The sequence below is a fragment of the Sus scrofa genome, chromosome 14, assembly GCF_054392235.1.
Source record: "Sus scrofa isolate SSC_HxYL_T2T_F1_AM1 chromosome 14, Sscrofa_HxYL_maternal_Yorkshire_Landrace_v2.0, whole genome shotgun sequence".
NCBI classification, from domain to species: domain Eukaryota; kingdom Metazoa; phylum Chordata; class Mammalia; order Artiodactyla; family Suidae; genus Sus; species Sus scrofa.
The window spans coordinates 96,367,726-96,389,542 of record NC_139396.1 but is presented as its reverse complement, the minus strand read 5'-3'; the positions used below and the strand labels follow the sequence as shown (position 1 = coordinate 96,389,542).

General features: G+C 54.9%; 1 protein-coding gene across 4 annotated transcripts in view; it reads right to left on the bottom strand.

Annotated features, from left to right (window-relative positions):
- UNC5B (unc-5 netrin receptor B) overlaps positions 1–21,817 on the bottom strand; it is an 87,985-nt gene that overhangs the window by 17,644 nt on the left and 48,524 nt on the right. For all 4 annotated transcript variants that reach the window (XM_005671044.4, NM_001044549.1, XM_084993222.1 and 1 more), the window contains 2 exon segments: positions 4,024–4,248; positions 147–290 (listed from right to left, as the gene is read on the bottom strand). In XM_005671044.4, the coding sequence (XP_005671101.2) occupies positions 147–290; positions 4,024–4,248 (369 nt within the window).

The following is a 21,817-nucleotide window of genomic DNA, read 5'->3' as shown; positions in this document are numbered from 1 at the left end:
GCTGCCCCACAAGCTAACTCCTCAGATCCTTCTGAGCTGGCATCCCTGTGCCCCGATGCCTGTGTGTGTGTAAGTCCCTCTCCAGGACCCACAGGGAAGGGGAAAGGACCTGGGGAATGGGGGGTGGGGATGTCAGGAAGGCGTACATGCAATGCGGACATAGGCCCGGCGACTCTTGGTGGTGCCCGCAGAGCTCCAGGCCACGCACTGGCACCAGTAATCCTCCAGCCCGAACAGCTCTTCCACCTGCTGCCGTGACACCTCGATCTGTACCTCTCGCACCTGCAGGCCTGGGAGGAGGAGAGAGAGGGGTCATCGGGGACAGGTCTGGGGACAGGAGACCTAGGACATAGGACCACGACCTCTCTCCTTTCCAACCCCTGCCTCCCGAGTTCCGCTGGCTCCTCCCAAGTGCCCCCCCCCATTTCTATCTATTTTTCTCATCTTTTCTGTCTCAAGCCTGGCCCAAGCCACCACCACAGCTCACGTGGAAACTGCAATGGCTAACCAAGCCCTCTATTCCCATGCAATCCACTTATTTTTTTTCCCCCTTTTTAGGGCTGTACCTGCGGCATATGGACATTCCCAGGCTAGGGATTGAATCGAAGCTGCAGCTGCTGGCCTACACCACAGCCACAGCAATGCCAGATCCAAACTGCATCTGCAGCTTGTGGCAATGCCAGATCCTTAACCCACTGAGGCCAGGGATCGAACCCGTGTCTTCATGGATACTAGTCGGGTTCATAACCTGCTGAGCCACAATGGGAACTCCCAACCCACTTTCTACCCTACAGCCAGTGTGTGCTCTTAAAAAGGCACAAATGGCATGTCATTGCCCTGGCTATGTCTTCAGTCATCTTGGTGTAAAGACACAGGCCCTCCATGTGGCCTCCAGGCCCTGCACAATCTACCCACTGTAGCCTCACTGGGCGTCTTCCAGGCCTTCACGTCCCCCTGCCTCCCTAGCTACAGGAATTTTGCATATCCAGTCCCCTTCCTGGAAATTTCTTCTGTCCTTTCTGTGTCCACTGAAGTCCTAGTTACGATCTGTTTGGGTTGGGCTTTGGAAAGAAGCCGCCCTGAGGCTGGCACACCCCACCCGCTTTCAAAGGACCGCAGCACTCCCACTGTGCTTGACATTGGTCTGTGCAGTTACCATTCCCCACCCAGCCTGACTCCCTCAAGGCATTGATCATTACCTGGCACTGTATTATTCACTGAAGTGTTCATGTGTTAACTGCCTACCTCCTGCAGGGCAATGAGGTGGGGCGTTGCCCTGTCCACTCCTGTGGCCCAGGGCCTGGCACAGACAATGGGCTCAACAAACACGAGGTGAGCATGTGGCCTCTCTCCGGTTATGGCTCAGGAGCCTGTAGGGCTGGGGCTGGGGGGAGGCCCCTCTTCCTGGAAACCCCCAACCTCTCAATGGCTCCCTGTCAGGGCCTGAGGGCCTTCCTGGAAAACTGGCTCCACCAACCGACAGAGAGGGAATCTCTCAATCTTCTGCCAGCCCTCCCTTGATAAAGCCCTCTACACTCAGGAAAGAGATGTGGGCACCCATCTGAACCTCCTTCCCAAAGCTTGTGGGTGGACTGTGAGGCCTCCTCCAGGAAGCACCACCCCCTGCCTGATTGCCCCCTAGCTGCAGACTTCCTAAAGCTGCTTCCCCTTGCCCTCAGGTATCTCAGCTCACCTCCCATGGTTGCATGTGGGTTGATAAGCCCCTCGAGGGCAGGACTGTTCATTGCGCTACCATGGAATGGTGGTTAAGTAGAGGGCTGGATGGCTAGACAGATTTGAATCCTGGCCCCACCCTCACTCCCCAGCTGTATGACCTTTGCTCGGTCAGCCTCTCTGAGTAAAACACTCAGAGAGTAAAATACTCAGGGTAAACTTGACATGAGTCATGGCAATCTGAGCACCCAACCCAGACTGGACACGAATCTACTCTGGCAGCTCCTCTGGATCCCCGTGCTTATACATGCGGAGAAACTGAGGCTCAGAGAGGGTAGCTGGCAGCCCAAAGTCCCACAGCAAGTGGCCAGCAGAGCCAGGATCAGCTATCTGGATTGCCCGGGGGTAGAGCTCTGTCCAGTAACAGTGGCATCTCTCTGGACCCCTCCCAGTGAGGTCACTGCCTTAACTCTCCTGTACGCTGAGGGAGGGGCCCTTGCATTGGGAGACTGGAACAGTGGGGCACCCCGTCCTAATAGCCAGGGATCCAAATGGGAGGGGGCTGGGGGCCGGCTGTAGAGGAGCACCAGGCGGGAACTTCTTTGGTGGAGTTGGCTCTGCCTGCTGGTGTGGCTGCCAAGTGCTTGCTCCACCAGTGATGCTGCATGGCCTGGGACTGGAGAGCAGGGCCCTGCCCCTTACTTACTGGACTGGGAGCCTAGAGGTGTGGCCCCTCTCAAAGGGGGTCATCCATCCAGAAGGTTTCAGGAGCACCCAACAGCCAGACAACCCAGCGCGCGATGGTCACCAGGAAGCACAGAGGAGGACAGAGGCCTCAGGTCTTCCAGACTTGGGGCCCAGACTAGATGTTTCCCTGGCACGATGGCCATGTGGCAGGCAGTGCCTGGACTAGGACACCCAGGCCTGGGCTGCCTGCCCCGACCTGGCATGAGCTAGAGGGTGGGCTTGCCCTGCCTCTCCTGGCCCACAGCTGTCATCCCCTATGTTTTCACAGCCTCGGGGAGTGCCAGCGAGGGCTTGGGGTTGTGAGCAGGAGGAACCGGCCATGCTGCTGCCAAGCGTACGGCCCATGGGACCACTGTCCGTTCTTTGTGGCTAACAGAACAACAATGCCTCGATTTCCAGGGCTGGCAGGGCTCTGCCACCATGAACCTGGGGTTGGCAGGGCTGCCCAGTGCTGCCACCTGCAGGTGAGCCGAGTGAGCGGTCCCCTCCCTGGCCTGAATCTGGGAAAGGCTTTTCACCCCTGAGGGTCCTGCACTTATAAAGAGGGGCTGAGCTCTGGGAGATGGGAGGGGCCGGGGGGCTCTGCCTCCTGGCTGGGTGGGGGCACCCAGGACCCTGAACACACCTATGGGACCTTAGGCTTCGTCTTAGTTTTCCACGCCTCTGCCGCTCTCCTTTCTCCCTCGGGACTTGAGCTACATCCTAATACCAACTCCACAAGTTGACTTAATATATCTGCTTTTTTTCCAAACCTAAAACAATTTATTTCTTTTTCTTTTAAGGATGTGAACATGAATTTCTACTGCGAACGAAAAAGGAAACCAAAACATCATAGGTATTAAAAGGATCGCACATACCACAAAATCATAATATTTAGAATTATGGCTAATAAGGAGCTGCCTACACATGTCTATTTTTTCCCCCTACATTTCTAGCCACAATCTTTCATTCACCTCTTAATATGACCACAATTCTGTAAAATCATTTTCTCTGGAGATACCAGAAAGATAATTTAGTCTCTGCTAGCCGATTTATCAAAATTTGCTTTTATTATTGATAGCTTTATCACCGAGAATTTCTTTTATCTTCAAAACTCATTTTTGGTAATAGCTTATAAATTTGGGGAAACATTATCTAATTTGGGGTTCTCTATCAAAGCTCTTTCATATGGAAGCTATCATATTTGAAGGTAAAACAACTGATTTCTATAAAGGAAGCCTTTTCATCATTACTGTGAATAGAAACAGTTTCACTGCTGGTACACAGAGCCCAAAGTAGCAATGGTCTAGAATGCTGGCTGGGTGCTGGGGGAAAACAGAATAACGCTGGTCCCCGACTGGACTTGCTCTCTGATGTGAGCAGAGGATGGAAGGAAACTGGAAAAGGGAGCTGGAGCTCAGCAAGGGATTTGCTGCTGTTTCACCTGGTCACCCAAAGTCAGATGGGGCACACAGTCGACCACTGGGGGAAGTACGGATCTTGGGTGAACCCCAGAGGGGAAACTGAGGCCCAGGGGTGCCGTGGCTGGGTATGGTCTCCCAGGGAGAAGCGTAGAGCCAGGCCCAGGGCCCTGGGGGTACCAAGCGAGTGGGGCGAGCTTACCGGTGGCCTCGTCCAGGCCCTCCTGTGTGACGTGGTTGTTCTGGCTGACCCACTCGCCGTTGCACTTGAAGTAGATTTGCGTGGCGGGAAAGGCGCGGCAGCGCAGCTCCACGGGCTTGTTCTTCACGATGTAGGCATCCTGCGGCTCCTGCAGGAAGAGGGGCAGCCGCTCCGCTGGCGCTGATGGGAAGGAGTCGGGGAGCACCTCGCTGCCTGGGTCAGTGCCTACGGAGGGGAGAGGGAAGGGCTCCGTGAGGCCGCAGGCTGGGGGGCCCTGGGTCCCCTCGATCCCCTGGGGGGCCGCAGCCAAGAATGGAGGCAGGGGGAGGCGGAGAGGTGGGCAGCTGCAGGAGCCTGGCTGGGATGTCCTCTGAGACCTGGGCAAGGCCTGGCATCCCGGGGCCTCAGTTCCCCACTCCACCCTGCCCTGAAGAGGCCGTGTTGTGGAGCCAGTTCCAGCTCTATGCTGAGTGATTTGAGATCTTCGCAAATGGAGGAGTCGGGGTGGCCCTGGGGGAGGTGAGGCAGTCCGTCAGGGCAAGGACACCCCTCTCCCATTCTCCCCAGTGTTGCAGGCACTGGCCCCCTGGGCCTCCTTCTGGTTTCCCACGGTGATGCCACAGTCTGTGAAGAGCTGGAAATGGAGCTCAAACCAGGCCAGCTCTGCCTCGAGGCCACAGCTGCCCTTTGCAGCCCCAGCCAGCCACTGATGCAAGTAGGGAAGTGAGCCAGGGCCTGCGGGGGTGAGGGGTGAGCCGAAGTGGGCTGAGGTGGAGGGGCAGTGCTCTCGGCTTCCTGGTGCTTGTTCCCAGAGAGCCTCCTCCTCCAGGAAGCCCACAGCAGGTGGCAGCATGGAGGGGAGACCACCTTCCCTGCAGCCTCTACCCAGAGCCTCCCCTCCTCTGGACTGGGGCTCTGATTCGCCCCTTCGCCCTTCCCACTCCAGCCAGATCCACACGCTTGGCCGATGGATGAGGACACTCGGGAGGTTGTGCCCACGGCCATCTCCTCCCCCAAAGGGGCCAAATGGAAACCCTGGCCCCCGCTGCCTCCCTGGAAAGAACAGCGCCTCGGGAGGTGAGACAAACAGGAAGGGAGGGGGGCCTGGCCACCACCAGCGCAGGGAGGGAGGGAAACCAGGCCGAGCCAGGCTACTGGTTCACAATCCACTTAGGAAAATTGACTTTCCAATGGCAAGTGCCAAACAATCAGGTGGCTGGGGCCGACAGCAGCAGGGGGCTTGTCCTCCTCTGCTAACGGCTCCAGAGGAAACCATGAATTAAGCTGCAGGGGTGCACGTCTGCCCAGCCCCTCGCCAGCCTGCTATGGCCTTGTCACTGTCTCAGTGCTCCAGCCCTTCAGGTGGAGCATGGTTCCCAGAAGGCCAAGGGTGGGACATGCCAGAGCCAAGGAGTCCCACTCTGGGCGAAGGGAGGAATGGGATGCCCAGTTCTTCAAGAGTAGAATGAACAAAACATGCCTGACATGCTTAAGCCACATGGACCAGGAGCTCCTGCTAAGATGGGGGCTCTGAGAAAATACCTCGGTTGACACTGGCCTCAGGCTCTGGGCCCTGGGTGGGGTGTGGGGGCTGAAGGGGAAGCCAAGCAAGAAGGGCGTTGAATTCAGCTCCATCCAGCATGTTCTGTGTGACCCATGGAGAGCCCTTAATTCTGACCCCATTAAGGGCTCTGAAGAGGACAGAGATGTGAACACTCTCCTCTCTCTGGGATCTTTTGAGGATCATATGAGATAAACATGCATCAGAGCCTAGGAGGGGCCTGGCATTGTAGGTACACGTGGCTGTGTCAAAATAGCAACTGATGCTTCCCTTGAATCAGCTGCTATGTTTTCAGTCACATAGTTAATTTGCCTAATTCTTGCAACAGCTTTGTAGGGTCTATTATACTGGTCCCCAGTTTCCTGATGGGGAAACTGAGGCTCAGAGCAGTTAAGCAACTTGCCCAAGGACACACAGCTTGCAAGAGGCAGAGCCAAGGTTTGAACCCAAAAAACCAGACAGCAGCATTTAGGACGTTGTCCCGGGTTCTGCGCTTCCCTGGAGTACACTGCCCCTGAACACTGTGTCCCCACACCTGAGAATCCAATAGACCCTGACACTGGCCGGCTCTCTACAACGATGGGAGCTCTCTCGTCAAAGGGCCAGGCGAGGCTGGGACCGTTTTTCTTGTTTCGAAGTTGGGAAACTGAAGTTCATCCAAACTGATGCAAGGTCACCCCCTTAGGGTGCACCTAAACAGAGAACAGCGCTGAGGATTCCTGAGGCCAAGCCTCCCCCACACCTGCTTCCCTCTGCCATGTAAGGGGATACTTCTATAGGTAAACTGGCAGCCCCTATGGTCTGAGAGTGTGGGCAGTTGATAGTGAAATGACATAAGTGTCCAGGGGGTTGGACCTTGGTCTCCTGGTGGCCTGAGAGCTGCTCACCAAGCTGGGCAGTTCTAGAGAGCAGGATGGAGCCAGGAGGGCACCTTGCCCACCTCCTGCCGTCAGCATCCTGCTTCAGTTTCAGGAGCCCCTGGGTCTGGACCAGGCCCTCCTGGCCTCGGGGACCTCACCTATGAAATGAGGGGACTGGGTCCCCCTCTGGGGGTGGTGGCCACGAGGGCTGGTGCCTGAGAGCCCGTGGGTGCAGCTGCAGGCTTGCCTTACCTTCTAACCACACGGCCCCCGGCCTCCAGGTGACAGCCACCCTGGCTTTCTGCGGCACTGCGGGCTGTATTTACGACTTTATTTTATAACCCTAATGCGGCTCATTTATAAAGCAGGCACAGACTCAACTGAGGAAAGTAAACATTCAGCATCCATTAGTGAGCAGGCCTGAGTCTGGTGGCCCCGGGGCCCTGCCCTCCCTGCCCCACCCCTGCGCGCAGCCTTGGCACAAAGCTCAGCTCTGGTCCTGGCAGGAGTGCAGCTGGGCGTTCTCATCAGTGCCTCCCTGTCATTCAGGGCAGTGCCATGCAGTCACTACCCACTTGCCAATGTCCCCCCTCCCCCAGGTGACCTACAGAAGCTGAGGAAGAACCAAGGCCCGACCTGAGATCCCTCTCCAGAGACACCATGGGCAGACTGTGTGGGTGCGTTGGGCCCCTGCCCTGACCAGTGGACACGTCCCCTCCTCCCGGGCCCTGGCTTGGGCCTTGGTGGCTCCACAGGTGTCCAGGAGGAGGGCCACCTGAGCCTGTCCTCTCCAGTTTGGAGGGAGAAGGACAATAAAATCTTGGGGTTCCTGGGAGCTTCCTCTGCCAGATCGAGGGCATTTTATATTAATTCACCAAGCCTTGCAACAATCCTAGACAGAAGTTTCCAAACTTTTTTGGTCTTTTGTGTCTCAGTAATTTTTACCCAGTACTTTTTCTTGATAATTTTATCCCAAGGTCAAAAGAAATTCCTAGTGGTTCTGTTTATTAAGTAGTTAGATACAACCAGCTTACGTGTGTGTGTGTCCTAACACCTTAGCAGTCATTTGGAAAAATAATACACATAAATTGAAAGCAAAAAATACTATTTGTATTCCATTCCTAAAAAGCCGCAATGACTTATGAAGGGGAAGTGTGCCCCTGTTGGGTCCTGCAAATCAAATCTTGGAATCATAGTGAACACTGCCACCCTTATAGCTTGTCTCTGGCACTCCCAAATGCCAAAATCCCAGCTTTGCAGACAGAGGCCATCTGAAGGCAGGAAGTGTGATGTTATATTGAAATTGTCACCTATCTTGAGCTCGTAGTTGTCATGGTATCTGGCAGTTGTCCAGTATGGCTGTGTTTCCTTGAAGATTAAAAATAACCCACAGCACCCCTGTGAATTGGCAGCAGCACCCCAGGGTGCTGAGGCACACAGTTTGGGAACCACATCCCTATGAGTTAGGTACTATTCTTGCCCCCATCCTAGAGATGAGGAGAACTGAGGCCAAGGGAGTTTAAGTCGCTGGTGCAGGGCTAAAAAGCCTGAACACAGCAGAGCTGGGGAGCACATCCGGGCAGCTGGATACCTGGATCTGACTTCTGAACTGGAAACTGGCATTTATGTCCACTATCTGCCAGGCGCTTCCAATATTTCACCTCATTTATTCCTCTCAATCCCCAAGGTGAGCATTATCTGCTCATGTTACAGATAAAGACATGGGGCATCAAGGGACTTGTCTGAGGTCACTGGGTTAGTGGGAGGAAGCCAGGCTTGGGGTCTTATCTCTCGGCCACCCTGTCTCCCTGGCTTCACTACCTTTCCCCACTGCTCCAACCTCAGGGAGGAAAATAAACACCTCAGAAAACGTCCCCCAGGAGGAGCCTTTGCCACTGCTGGGCCAGGTGTGGATTTCCTCCTGGTGGGGAAATGGCCCACAGAAAGTGTATCTTTTCCAATAGCAGAATTCATTTGAACCTATGGCTGCAAATATGCAACCTGCCTTTACAGCTGCATCCTCAGAAGGCCCAGCTTCAAGATAAAGCTATGAAAGGGGACATATCCCTACACGGATGTAACAAAAGATGGTCCAAAATGAGAAAAGAACTGAGGTCAGGAGCCCTGGGTCTGCACGCCAGCTGGGCCTGGCATCGCCATGTGGCTGTCCTCTCAGGCCTCAGGCCCCCCACCTGCCAAATCAGGAAGCTGGTCAAGTCAATCTCTCGAGCCCTCCCCTGGTTCTCATACTGTGAGATCTGACGATGCCTGATGGGGAATTGGTTGATGTAGGACAGGTCCCTGATGGGTAAAGGTTTCCCTCTTGAAATGAACTTGCTTAAAGTGGGGTCACTGTTCTTGCCATTGTCATTCCTGGCTCAAAGGCCCAGCACCTACTGGTGTTCTAAGGCACAGGATAGAGGAAGGCCGAGGAGGGAGGGGGAAGAACTATTTGCTGTGGAGCTCTCCCAACCGTGCCACAGCCCACCCACTCTGGCCTCAGATCAAAATGACCACCGGTGTCTCTGGGGGGCTCCACTCAAACCCTCGCTTCTCATTTACCTGCCTGTATGGGGTCTCTTGTCTGCAGGTCTCACTCGGATGCACTGATTCACAGAGATAGAGGTTACCTGAAGGGTCATCTCATACAACATCCCCTATCAACTCCGTATCCAAACTTGACTTGCATACCTCTGGGGACAGGGAGCTCACCACTGCATTTCTCACCCAGGTTCTCCTCTAGGCAACTCTAACAGAAAGTCTTCCTTACTTTTCAGCTGAAATTTGCTCTCACAGTTTCCAGCCAGTGCTAGAGGTTTAACCTCTGTGGTTATGCAAGACAGTATGTTTTCTCTTCCCCATGAGAGCGTCCCAGCCTGAGGTCGCAGCCTGCCCACCATGGCCTTGTTGTCTTTCTTTTGAATATTCACAAGACAGTTTTGCCTTCCCTCACCACCAGGCTGGCTTCTTCATGGGCTAGTTCCATTCTGCTCACAAACCACTTTAAAATGTTGGGAGGGGAGGTGACCAGATGGGGTCTGACAGTACCTTCCTGCTTCTGGAGGCTTGAAGGCTCCATGGTAGTTGTGGCAGCTGCTTCTAGGTGTCCAGGTGTCCAGGACAGGATACCTGTCCCCTGGGAAGGGAGTGGAGCCTTCAGAGCAGAGTAGGGAGTCAGAGCCCAGTCTCCACCTGACAACAGGACCTGCACGCACCTTCCCAGGGGCTGGGCCTGGGCAGTCCCAGATGTGGAGGCACACCTGGCAGGTGGGAGGTCCTGGTGGGGAGGAAGTCATTCCACAGACTTGTTTAAGAGGTACAAGAATCTAAGCCATTAGAATAAATAGAAGCCAGGGTCCTTGGATATGCAGGAAGTGACTTCAGGACAAAGGTAAAGAAACTGTATTTCTGGAATTCCTGCTGTGGCACTATGGAATCCGTGGCATCTCTACAGCGCTGAGGTGCAGGCTGGATTCCGGGCCTGGCACAATGGGCTAAGGATCTAGCATTGCTGCACTTGCAGCATAGGTCACAACTGCGGTTTTGATCTGATCTGATCCCTGGCCTGGGAACTCCACATGTTGCAGAGAGGTCAAAAAAAAAAAAAAAAAAAAAAAAAAAAAAAAAAAAAAAAAAAAAGAAGAAGAAGAAAAAGAAAGAAAGAAACTATATTTCCCAGAGCTACCCCTGAGAGGAGGGAGAGGTTAAAACTACAGCGTCAGGCATCCTTGGATGGAAGACCCTGGGCCCGGCCTCCAGGCTAGACAGGCACAGAGTGGAATGCACTGGCCTGAGAGCCAGCAGATCCGGCCAATCCTCATTCTGCCACTGAGACCTTGGGAAGGCCTCGGTTTCCCCATCTATGAAAAAGGAGCTAACAGCTGCTGCCCTGGCCGCTGTGAAGTGTTGCTGCGAAGGTCGGTGGAGAAAACAGAGGCAAATGTGCTCTATGAACTGCGTAGGGCCTGTGCTCCAGGGAAAGGCACCAGGCAGGAAATATTCTCTGGCTGAGCCACGTGTGGGGAGTCCTGAACCCCCATGCTGACAGAGTCCTTGCCCTGTGGATACCTGAGCCCCTGCTGGCTGTAAGCCCGGCAGGTCGAGAGCAGAGGGGCCTGGAGCCCTGTTCCACCAGCTCAGAGAGGGATAGTGACCAAAGCAGCATCACACAGCAGATAAACAGTCCAGCTGGACCAGAGCCCTGTTTCGGATGCAGGGCTGAGGAGGGAGATGGCACAGCATGGGCATGGCTATGGGGAAAAGCCTGGGCTCTGTATTTCCCCTGCCTGGGATGGAAACTCACTACCAACCATTTCAGCCAGGGCCACCCTGGCCAACAGGGTAGAGACCTCAGAGGCTGCAGTGATCTAGGAGAGAGGGCCTTGAGACCCCTGCCCCCTGGTCTGTGCCCCCAGGTGGACAACGAACCCAGGCCTGGGACCCCCAGCTCAGCAGCAGGGGGCAGGTCTCTGCGGCAGAGCAGGGCTGGCTGGTGCACGGTGGTACCCACACTGCGGGGCAGAACTGGGAGAGGAGAAGGGGGGCAGGTAGAGGGTGGGGGGAGAGAAATGCGCCACGCTGGGCACATTTATCACCAGCAATCACGGTCTTTCTCTAGCCCCTGGACACTGGCTAATTCTCACCAGACTTGACCTCCCACTGCATGGAAAATCTCTCCCATTCACTGCGAGGTGGATGTGCTCAGTGGGGAGTGGGGAGAGTGGGGGGAGAGGAGCCCGCTTATTATTATGTTTTAAAAACTCACAAACCCCCAGTGGAAGGACCCCTCCCTGGACACAAAGCCCTTCTTCCATCTGGCCGGGGCTTCAGGCGGCTGTGGGGTTTGGCCTGGGGCCCCCCTCAGAGGTAGTTACAATGGCCGTTACTGATGACAAATGGGGGCTGGTGGGCTTGGGGGGGGGGGCACCGAGTTCTTCCAAACAAAGGAGGCCCCTTGCACAGCCCTTTTCCCATACCCTCTGCAGACTGGCCTGAGTCCATGATATCACTTCCCATGCTGGCCACCGGAAGTGGCTGCCCCAAGATGACCAGGAGCTTGCATCCTGAAGGGGTGTCTAGCTGATCCCGAGAAATCTCTCCCCTGGAAGGACTTGGGGGCAAGGATGGGATCTGATGGGAGGCTGGAGATGAGGGGGACCCTGAGTTCAGAAAGCAGTGATGGCTTGTCCAAGTGCACACGCCTGGTCATTGGCTGCAGCACCCCTGGCATCTTAGCATGAAGCCCGGGCCCCATTTGGTAGGGGCCACACTGTTTACAAAACAGAGGGGACACTGCAGGTCCTGGGATTCTTGGGCGCTCAGTGGTACCTAGGGAGGCTGCCTTCCACAGCCAGGCTCAGATCCCTTCCTCTGACCATTGGGCTCCCTCAGCCTGGGCGCGGGTCCCTCTAGAGCTAAGTTTTAGCTCTCCTTCCAAGTCCAAGCCACGGGCTTGGAGGCGTGGGCCCCGGGGAGGGGGCATTTTGCTTCCCCTTCCTCTCCCAGTCAAGGAGCACAAAGCCCTCTCATCCATCACCCTCCAGATAATAACCACGGATCCAGCACATGATGTGATAATAAACATCATTGTCAATACAATAATCCTGTCAAGCTGGCGTTCTATTTCACAGATGAGGAAACTGAGGCCCAAAGAAGGGGAAAGACATGCCCAGGCTCTCAACTGCCAGGAAACAAAGCTCTTCCCGTTAAACCCTGAGGCTTCCTCTGGCTCACGGTACCCCGGAGGGATCAGCAGGGAGCAGCTCTTCTTCTGGTTTTGCAGGTGAGCAGATGAAGTGTCTGCAGAGTTTACTGGGAAGCAGGGGATCTAAGCTTCCTAACCCCACCAGTCACCACCCTTCCTCTGTGGGTCTGACAAGTTCTGGGCTAGTTTGGGATGCCCCAGCCAAACAGAGATTCATCCTAGCCTGGGAGGACCTGCTGGTAGCCTGGTGCAGCCCTCGAGACGTCACACTCAGTCACACACACTCACACTGGCAGACCCACCCATGCCCTGGCTTATTTTCAGCTCAGGGCCTTTGCTGTTCTTTCTTTTTGGAATGCACCCCTCCCTGCCTGCCTCCTTACATCCCTGTGGCTGACACTCTGTCACTGAGATCTCAGCCCAAGTGCCACCGGCCACCTCCCTGGTGAGGCCCTCCCTGACCGACCACCCAATGTAAATTTACCATCATCTATTCTCCCTGGTGCTATTTCTACATTGTCCTGGGGTTTTTTGGTTTTGTTTTGTTTTTGCTTTTTAGGGTCACACCTGTGGCACATGGAGGTTCCCAGGCTAAGGGTCTAATCAGAGCTACAGCTGCCAGCCTACACCACAGCCACAGCCACAGCAACGCCAGATCTGAGCCACGTCCGCGACCTACACCACAGCTCACGGCAACACTGGATCCTGAACCCACTGAGCGAGGCTAGGGATCCAACCTGCAACCTCATGGTTCCTAGTCGGATTAGTTTCCGCTGTGCCACGACGGGAACTCCACTGTTTTTGTTTTGTTTTTCCTTAACAGTACTCGTCTCTCTCTAGAATTACCTTCTTTGTCTATTTGTTTGATTGTTTGCTGTCTGTCTGGACAGGTATACTCTCTGGAAGGCAAGCTCCTTGAGAGCCTAGAAGACCCATTTGCTTGTTTGCTGGGCCCACTGAGGACACACGACTTTCTCCAGCTATGCCACCTAGCCTCTCCTGGGGTGGCAGGTAGGGGTGGGACAAAGCAGCTGGAGGAGGTGGGCACAGGATGGGCTGAGCTGAGCCATGGGAGGAATCCTTTTGGAAACTCCATCCTGTGAGAAACCACCAATGGAGGGAACCTCAGAGACTATCTGATTACTATCCTCTAGGGCGGAGACCAGAGACGGTGTGGGCTAGCCTAGATCACACAGCACCTGAGCAGCAGAGCCAATAGAAGAAACTGGGCTCTAGACTCCTGGGGGAGTGGGGTTTTATTTTAAAAGCCTCCTTTTTTTTTTTTTTTCCCTAACAAAAATACTTTTTTCTTGTCCTTTTCTGATTTCCATTTAGGAAAAAATGGGGAGAAAGATAAAAATCACCCATTCCCACCCTCTAGCTGACCAGAATTGACACTGGACACTGGTCCTGACTTTTTAAAAAAAAAAAATGAATTTTTTTCCAGGCCACACTTGCAGCATGTGGAACTTTGCAGACTAGGGGTCGAATCAGAGCTGCAGCTGCCAGCCTACACCATAGCCACAGCAAAATCAGATCTGAGCCGTGTCTGCAAACTACACCACAGCGTGCAGCAATACTGGATCCTTAACCCACTGAGTGAGGCCAGGGATTGAACTCATGGACACTAGTAACCTGCTGAGCACAATGGGAACTTCCAGTCCCGACTTTTTCAGATGCACACATAGTTTGTTATTTACGGGATCTCACCCTACAGTCTGTGTGTCCTATGTTTCCTTTCAAGGATTTTAAACCACAAGCAAAAGGCACCAGGCAGCTCCCGTGCTCTCTCAGTCACACACATCAGGTGGGCACATGCCAGCTGGGCTGACTGCCCCTGTGTGGCATTGGGGGCCCTTGGAGGAGCCACAGGATGCACAGCTGTTGCAGGAGCCACTGGGCAATGACATCAGGGTCTCTTTGCACGTTTGGGTGCTGGGCAGAAAGACGCCAGTGTCCTGTTCCCATCTCCTGGAAAAGTCAAATCGCCCAAGGGTACAGCCTCTGGCTGGGGCTGTCTGCCTGACGCGTTGCATCCCTGATGCCCTTCCAGGTGAGGTGCCCCAATACTGTCTTGGAAAATTCAAGGTCAGGGCTGTTCTTAGAGCACCCTGAGGCAGAAACTTCCCCTGCCTTCCCAGCGTCCTGCTCTAGGACCAAACCACCCCTCCTGGCAAAGGGGAGTTGACTGCCAACACACTGCAAAGTGGAAAAATGGTGTGATCGTTGCCCACTGCCGTCAGTGCCATCACCACGCCTGGCCAGGCCCTGCCCCAGTGCCAACTGTGGGCCCCCTGGCAGGCTCCAGGAGGTGGCTCAGACCCTGGGTTGCACGGCTCTTAGGACTAAGTCCAAGACCTTCACTTCCAGAGGGGGCCCCTGAGTCCAGAAAGCAATGATGGCTTGTTCAAGTCCAAGTGCCCGGTCAGCGGCTGCAGGACCCCTGGCATCTTGGCATCACACTGGCATTAAGAGAATCACAGCAGGGAGAGAGAAAAGGGGGTGCTTGGACTCTGGCCTTTGCCAATCTGTGGGATGGGACATGGAACGGACCACGAAAGGGGAACAGAGAGGTGGTGATGGAGTCATGGTGAGAAGGACAGAGAAGGAGAAACATGAGCGCGCCTGGCAGTGGGGGAGTGAGCGGGGCTGTGTAGGGGTTTCCTGTACTCTTTTGAACCTAGAATCTACCTGCGTTCCTGCTCAGGCGCTGGGAGCAAGAAAAGAAGGTGGCCATCCATCGCTGGCCTTCCTCCACACTCTGCTCTGCCTCTTCCATGAGGCTAGCCCTGGGCTATGGCTTCACAGGCCCTTGAGAAGGCAGACCTTTAGACCAGGCTCCCAGGAACTCCTTATGGACCAGAATGGGGGAGTAACTGGTCCCAGGTCACACAGCGGGGTTGGAAGCAAACCAGCTGGAATCACTGGAGTGCGGACATCTGGGCACTCAGCCCAATGCTCTTGCCCTTGCCTTTGCCTTTCTCTGGTTCCAAGAGTGGGGAAAACCTTAGCCTTGACCTTGGGGGAGCAGCTGAGCTGTTGGGGTGGAGACGTGGGTAGACAAGTGACACGGGTCCAGCAGAAGGCCTAGATGGCTGCACAGGGGCACCCCAAGGGAGGCAGGGGGGTAAGCAGGTATTCAATCCCCATTCTTCCAGTCATTCATCAAACATTTCCCGAGAGCTTCCCCTCGACCATGCCTATGGTAGAGCCTGCAGAGCAATGACCAAGCTTCAGTCCCACCAACAGGAAGCTCCCAACAAAGGCTCAGGGTTAAGGATCCAGACATCCTGACTCTCAGACTCCTGCTCAGTCTGCCTCCAGCCTAGTCCCATGGTCATGTGATGATTCCTCTGCCTGTTGACCCACCATCAGTGCAGAAATAAATCTACAACTTTGTAGCTCTGTCCTTCTCAGTCAAGGAGTGAGCCCACCTCCTCCAGGAAGTAGGGTTTGATTACTTCCACCTTGACAACTGTAGGGATTTCTCATTCTCCAGGCTCCTGAAAATCCCTCCTCTTTCTTGGGCTGAAGCACACTGGTGCTGCCATTGGCTCCTGAAGTGACCTTGGGCAAGCTACTTCCCTCTGGACTCCAATCTTCCCTTCTGGGAAATGGGGCCACTTTGACTTGCTTCACCCTCCAGGGTTGTGGGGAACATCAAAGCCAGAAGTATGAAATTGTTTTGCCAGCTGGACTGCCCTGGGCACTTGCTAAGTTTTATTAACACTTTTCACAGCGAGAAAGAGTGGGCGTGCCTTTCTGGGGCTGCCAGGGGCACTGGCTGACATCTCAACCTACAGCTCCAGGGTTTTCCTCTGGGTTTGAGGTGCCGGCCAGGTGCCCTACTCCTAGCTCCCGCCCTGCCCTGGCCTCCCAACTGCTGCCCAGCCCACTCCGTGATGACACAGAGCTGCAAAAGGCTGATGCAAGCTGGAAGAAGGGAATGAAACAGACTTGAGTGGGGTGGATGGAGCTCCACCTCCAGCCCCGTGGGACACGGGGCCCAGCCCCTGCCTGCTTGTTTGCGCCTGCTGATGTAATCGCTGGGCCTCTTTGGTTCAGGGCTCTCGGCTGGCTCACCTCGCCTTCAAAGCCAGAGGAAGGGTGTGAGGTCACAGCCACGTGCACCACGAAAGGGCTCTTCTCCAAAGCGGGGTGGCTGGGCTCCAGCAAGGGCAAAGAGGAGGAAAGAGCCAGAAAAACAGCCTGAGAAAGAGCACGGCTCTGAGGTAAGCAGGACCTGAGTCAACCCCAGTTCTGCAACTGTGTCACTTCAGGGGTGTCGTCCATGTCTCTGAGCCTGGACCTAACAGGCACTCAAATTGTCACTCCCTCCTAGGGATGTCTCAAGAGGCATAAGGACGTCTGAGAGGGTCAAAGAGAAAGGATGGAAGCATGGCTCCATGGAAGGAAAACACCAGAACAGTCCTGGGCTGGCCACCAGCTCACCAGCTCAGGTTTGTTTATCTGTAAAATGGGTACACTGTCACCGTGGCCACCTCACAGAGACACTTGGGATCAGAGGTGTGAAAGTGTGACATGATGCTAAAGCATGTGGATAGTTCAGGGGACCTGGGGACAATTGGGGGTGGTTCTTGCCAGAAGCCTGGGGCTCCCAGGAGCTGCGCGACGGAAGTGGGGCTGTTGGCTGTGTTCTGCCTGGCCCAGCCCCAGAGGCCTCTAAGGAACCATCAAATACTTGCAGGTGATGAAAACAAGAGCCAAGATCCACTCCTAGAAAGTGCCAGGCCAAGTGCACGCAGCTGAGCGCCCCTGACCCCAAGAGCCCATGGGGTCTGCCCTGTCTCCAGACCATAATTCTCAAAGCTGGTTTCCCTGGGGACGCCTTTGCTCTTTCCCTCAGAAAGGGTGGGGTGGGGGGAAAAGCCTCACGTGGTTCCAGGTCTCTTTGGTTAACAATGAAGGCAAAAAGATAGGGACCCGAAGCTCCCGCTGTGGCGCAATGGGATTGGCGGTGTCTTGGGAGCACTGGGACGCGGGTTCAATCTCTGGCCTGGCACAGTGGGTTAGGATCTGGTGTTGCTGCAGCTGTGGCTTAGGACCCAACTGCAGCTTGGATCTGATCCCTGGGAGCTCCATATGCTGTGGGGAGGCAAAAAAAAAAAAAAAAAAAAAAAGACAGGGACCAGCTGAGGTGGGGAGGAGCTGTCCATCTCAGCCATCCCCCATCTTCAGCCTGGGAGAGAGGGGTTACCTCTAGTAATTGGGCCCTCCATTTGCTGTGGAGGAGGCATTGCACTCCAGCTGGGATTCACCGGCTTCCCTGGCCACAAGGACCTCTTTCCTTTAGCACAGCCTTGAGATCTGGCAGGTCCTATGGTCAGCCAACAAGAGCTACCTGAATCCTCCCAACAGCCTTCTAGGCAGGTACTTTTTTTGTCTTTTTAGGGCTGCACTCATGGTATACAGAGGTTTCCAGGCTAGGGGTTGAATTGGAGCTGCAGCCACCGGCCTACACCACAGCCACAGCAATGCGGGATCCGAGCCTCGTCTGCAACCTACACCACAGCTCATGGCAACTCCAGATCCTTAACCCACTAAGCGAGGCCAGGGATCAAATCCAAGTCCTCGTGGATACTAGTCAGGTTCTTTAACCACTGAGCCACAACGGGAACTCCCCCAGGCAGGTACTCTTATCACGATCCCCATTTTGCAGGTGAGGAAACTGAGAAACACAAAGTAACTTGCCTAACATCACAGAACAAGGTCGTCAGCCCTTGAATCTGGATCTCCCTGACTCTAAGACCATACTGTTAACCTCGAGGACAGTGGTTCTCAAACTGTTGCATGTCCTAGATCAGCTGGAGGCTTGGGAAAATCCAGTGGGCCCCAGCCTCCCGCCACCAGCCGGAGGTTCCCACTTAGCAGGTCTGTGGCAGGAGTTGACAACACACTCAGCTAACAAGCTCCCAGATGCTGCCACGAGTCCACTGTTCCGGGCCCTCTTGCCTCCCAACAGAAATATAAAACACTTAGCACACACAATGGTGCTTAATGCAGGTCAGCTCCTTTGCCTGAGCACTTACTTCTATAATTCAGCTGGAGATCTTTCAAGAGGAACTAAAGGAATTCCATGGCAGCATGGTGCCGGCTGTTGCAGCTTGAATCAGGCCCTGATGCAGCTTAAATCAGGCCCCGGTGCAGCTTGAATCAGGCCCCGATGCGTGGTAATAAAGAGTCTGATAGCCATCGCTGGCACCTGCCTTCTTGTCAATTAGCCTCTTTGGGCCTCAGTTTCCTTATCTGCCAAATGGGAGTAATAACATTTGTAGGAAACACATTCCACGCACAAATTGCTTAGAGTGGTGCCTGGCACATCAAAAGGGCTTCCTGAGTATATGCTGCATTGTTGTTTTTTCAATTACCATTGTTTTTTATCTACTTCATCTGGATTATCTTTCCAACAACCCTCCAAGGCTGATATCGATATCCACCTCCGCTGTTTACCTACAGTCACTCAGCCCAAGTCACATAGTCGCTAAGTGGCCAAGGAAAGATTCCCAGCCGGGTGTGGGACTCCAGTGGTAGAAACTGTCCACCACGAGCAAAGAGAGAAGGCCATTCTGGCCGCTTCCTGCGGAAAGGATGAAGGGTTATTTTCTAACTTATGTTTCCTGTGATTCCCTTGAGACCAAGCTTAGCCCCGGGTCCCAAGAGTGTCACAGTGAAGGGAGAATGTCTCTCGTAGGGAAGCAGAGGCTGTGTCAGCCATGCACACTTGGTGACCTTGGGCGACCAGACCCCTGGCCCTGTGTCTATCTGCTGTCTGACCCCTGCCTGTTCTTCCTTACTGGGCATCTTCAAGGTGTGAGGGCTGGCTTGGCATGGGCTGGTCAAGGTCCTGGGAAAGGGGACAGTCACTTGCTTCTCCTGAGATTCCCTGCCCCCACGCCCTCTGGGATCCCCAGTTCAAAACAATGGAGGCTTCAGGTCGCCCTTGATGTAAGGTTTAGTAGGTGGCTAATTTTAGCTGAGAAACACTCGGCATTTTCCCAGCCGCCGTCCCGGCCGCACTCTGTGCTGGACAAATGGCCTAGGTTTTCCTCCCTGATTGTTCTCGTCTGGGGGGCTACGGGCTGACTCCAGCTCAGGACAATTCCCTTTGTGTCTGCTTCCGGGTGGCTCTTAATAACTCACGGGGACAGCCTGGAGCCCTCAGCCTGAGCTCTCAGGCTCCCATCCCCACCCCAGCTGCATGCCCCTGGCTTCTCCGTCAGGTCTTCTCAAAATGTGGCACTGAAAGAGGACCTGCTGGTCAGTCTCCTCAGCTCCTCAGGGGTGGACACGGAGAGGGAGGGCTTGTGGCCTGAAGGAGCTTCCCATGGACAGATGGGGAGGCCAAGGCCCAGAGAGCCTGTGACTGGCCTAAGGTCACACAGCATTCTGGCAGAAGTGGACTTAGACTGTAAGTCTACAGATGCATGGTCCAGTGCTCTGGGTACCAGGTGCAGGAGAAATTCCACTGCTATCTAGGCTTCCACCTGGCGTGGGGACACCTCAGAACCTGCGATCCCAGACTGTGGCCTCCCATTCTCAGCCTCCAGTGGAGACACCTGGAATGCTGCCCTTCCCCTCACCCTTTACCTGGCTGAGTCCCTATGCTCAGGGCTCAACTCGAAGGTCACCTCCTCAGGGAACCCGGACCTGACTGCACCCTCCCAACTACACTGGGGCCCTGGCTTTTCCTCTGGTATTTCTTTCCTTATTGCCCTCATCACCTTTTTAACTTATATACTCATTTGTGTGTTTCCTTCTTTAATGCCAAGTTTCCACCAGATCCTGGGGTCCCAGGGGCAGACACAACATGTAACAACCTGTGTGGGCCCCGGGGCAGGGTCCTAGAGCACCCGCTGTACCCAGAGAGCCTGGGGGTCCCAGGGGAGCGACTGGGGGCCCTCCAGGCTCAGGACCGTCAACGTGTTCAGCCATCTTCAGCAGCAGGATGGCACTTTTTGCCTGGACACCATCCCTGGCTGGACGGCACGTTTGTGCCTACGGCGGACCCCCTGGGTGCCAGCTTGGGACACGGCAGATGTTCAATAAATGCTTCTTGCATGAATGAATGAACCTTCTGGGCTCCTCCGGTTCCTCTTCTCCCTAAGGGAGGAACCGCGACTGGACCTATGTCCCACCCTTCCCTTGGATGGCTCTGGAAGCAGGAGAAATAAGGAGCCTTGGGGAAGGCACCCCTGGCCCAAGGTGGTCCCACCCCAGAGGGCTGTTTGCTGGCCTCACAGCCCCCCGCTCTGCCCCTCTCCCCCAAGCCGGGACCCAGCACGCTATAATTAGAGTCCTCCTTCCAGGCTCCAGTAATGAGGGGTGTTGGGTGCCAGCTGTAATTACAGCCTGGTTAAAACGAACAGGAGCCGCCCCCAAGCCAAATTACAAAGTCTGCTGCCGGACTCCCTCCTGCCCGGCTCCCTTTTTATGGGGCTGGTTAGAGGGAGGGACCAGGGAGTTTACAGAGAAGCCAGCTCAGGCTGGAGCTGCGGTTTCGGCAGAGTGGGAGAGCCCAGGAGAGCCGAGCCGAAAGTCTGGCCTGTGTTGCTTTGAAACTGTCCTTGCACCTCCCCCGGCCCCACCCTCGTCAAAATTCCCATCCAGCGCTGAGGTCAGGAATATGGGCAAAGAAACCAGCTGAAGCTGCTCTTCCAATCCTTTCAGCAGCGCCCCTGTCTCAGGGCTGAGCTCTGCCAGACCCTGTTAATGGCTCTGCACAGTCGTATTTCAAGGGCACAGCCAACATCACCCCTGTGTTTGCTGTTCAGCACTTAACTAACTGGCCCCAAATCACAAAGCCAGCAAGAGGCAGACCTGGGGCTTGAGCCAGGCCCACACAGGGAGAAAGTTCTGGAGTGTGGGAACCTTCCATCTTGTGTCCCCTCACTGCACTGGACATGGGGCAGGGTACAAGGAAGGGCTCATTGAATCCCCAAGAGGTCCAGCTGAGTCCTCCTCTCCTTTTTAGAGATAGAGGAATTCGAGACTCTGATTTCGACTGGCATTCCAGGATCCAGAGGCAGAGCTAGCATGTGAGCAGCCTGTTGGCTTCAGAATCTCAGGACGTTAATATGTAAGGGCTATGGAGAAAATCTAGTTCAAGGGCACATACACACCAGCCTGTCCCATCCCAAAGCTGTGGCAGACATCACCAATGGATCATCAATCATGGCAGGACCACACAGCCATACCAATCAAGTAATGAGTAAGAGATTTCACCATCCCCGATCTGATTAGTTCCCACTCATCTTCATGTACCCAAGGGGAAAACGGAGCCCAGAGAGTTGAGTGACTTGCCCCATGAACAGAGTGACTCTTATTAATGACCAGCCTTTGTGAGTGTGAACCTGCCACTCCCATTGCCAGCCCTGTCAACTCTTCAACTCTGGGCTTCTGGGGTGGGAGAGGCTCCCCCCAGGCCCTATAATACTGACCCAGCTGGCTGGCCTGCTGGCCTGACCAGAAGGCGGCTTTTGCAAGGGACTGTGGGGGAACAGGTTTGCTCACTGGTGCAGGTGCCCCAGATGTAGCAGTGGCAATCTCTCCACCTGGCCCCGAGCTGCCCACGTGCCCCTTCCTGGGCTTCCTGGCCGGGCTCTCCTTCCAGCCCCAGAAGCTGGCTCCCCCACCTACTGCCCACTCACC